Source organism: Thermobia domestica, chromosome 18, assembly GCF_964235325.1.
Source record: "Thermobia domestica chromosome 18, izTheDome1.hap1.1, whole genome shotgun sequence".
Taxonomy (NCBI): Eukaryota; Metazoa; Arthropoda; class Insecta; order Zygentoma; family Lepismatidae; genus Thermobia; species Thermobia domestica.
Genome location: NC_137471.1, coordinates 156,006,602 through 156,008,073, shown reverse-complemented (window position 1 = coordinate 156,008,073; position 1,472 = coordinate 156,006,602). Strand labels below are relative to the sequence as shown.

The 1,472-nt window shown below is 41.7% G+C and overlaps 1 protein-coding gene across 1 annotated transcript; it reads right to left on the bottom strand.

Annotated features, from left to right (window-relative positions):
* Nucleotides 1-251: 251 nt before the first annotated feature.
* On the bottom strand, nt 252-1,247 carry LOC145675324 (uncharacterized). Its single transcript, XM_081745719.1, has one exon. The coding sequence runs from the start codon at nt 1,245-1,247 to the stop codon at nt 252-254; it is 996 nt and encodes a 331-aa protein (XP_081601845.1).
* Between the last annotated feature and the right edge of the window lie 225 nt (nt 1,248-1,472).

Below are 1,472 nucleotides of genomic sequence, written 5' to 3'. Positions count from 1 at the left end.
ACAGGGTGGACATTCCTTATTATTTCAAAAATTATATCACAAATATATTACACAATCACGGAAAATGATGAATACATAGTTACAAAATATATTAACTAACTATATATCGAGGATTCAGGCTTCCCTAGCCTTAAGTTATACTAAGACATGTATATAATATTCCCATATAGCACAAAATATCACCAACTACACAAATCACTAAATACACTAACTCACTATGTGCATATATATGTGTCACCGTCAGGAATAATTCACGCTTTTATTGCGACCTCGGCTTCGGTCTCCTCTGTGCCATTACCTGAAGTTGTTTCATTCCTTGAAACATACTTCTTCAGTAGGTAAGGATTCCGGATCAGTTTGACCTCATTGGTTACTGGGTCAGCTAGTGTGTACACGTTCTTCCCTGAAGATGCTACGATCTTCCAGGGACCAGAAAATAAGAGAAGTTTCTTAGAAACACCTGCTAGAGCATCCGACTTTGGAAACACCCTAGATAAAACAAGAGCACTAACATTGTACACTATAGTACGATGTGTCTTGTCAAAATTTCTCTTTCGTCCAGCAGCATTTTTCTTGTGATTTTTCCTTCCAAATTCCACATAAAACTGCACGTCATGGCGTTGTTTCACTTCGGGAATCTCAAAAATTCTTGCTATGTCACGTGACATAGAGAGGCCAAAATGGCACTCATACGCAGAAACGCCAGTCGCCAGGTGTTTCGCTGAGTTTAAGCACTTCTCAATCTTCTCCAGGTATTTGGGGCACAATTTCTGGTTATCATGGCACAATTTACGCAGCAACCGTACGGTTGCCTTCACTGCCACTTCTGCCATTTCTCCCTGAGGATAGTATGGCGTGGACATAATGTGCTTGATCCCTAGATCTGATAACTCTCTCTTCCAGCGTTCCGACTGGAAAGGTGCCACTCTGTCTGTTAAGACTACTTCCACACTAGGACTTAGTTTCAAGTACTCCTTTACCTTCCGTACTGCAGTGGTAGTGTTCGCTTTTCTGCATGAATTTAGCCCCACTAACTTGGAGAATGCATCGTAAAACACCAAAATATATTGGACTCCCCCAATTTTTTTGTGATTGGCCCGAGCCAATCGACGCAGACCAAGTAACTTGGTTTCTTCACAACAACAGGATTCAGTGGTCCTGTACGATAACATTGGTGTGGGGTACTCTTCTGGCATAAATCGCAAGAAGCACAGTATTTTCTCATACTTGCTCTCATCTTCGGCCATACGAAAAACTCTGTCAGAAAAGGTAGTAACTTACTGGCCGACATGTGCCTCCGATCTGAATGGTAATGATCGAGCAATGGAGCTACTAACACTTCTGGGATGCAGATTCGAACTCCTTCCCGGTCACGTTTACATAAATGCCCGTTCAATACTTCAAAACGATGACAAGCACCGTTCACACGTGGTGAGTTTGTCTTTCCTCTACTTCTTTCTTGATTTTTCCAT

What these genes read in the sequence shown, in the direction of transcription:
- LOC145675324 (XM_081745719.1), bottom strand. Translation starts at nt 1,247, where the DNA reads ATGGCCGAAGATGAGAGCAAGTATGAGAAAATACTGTGCTTCTTGCGA.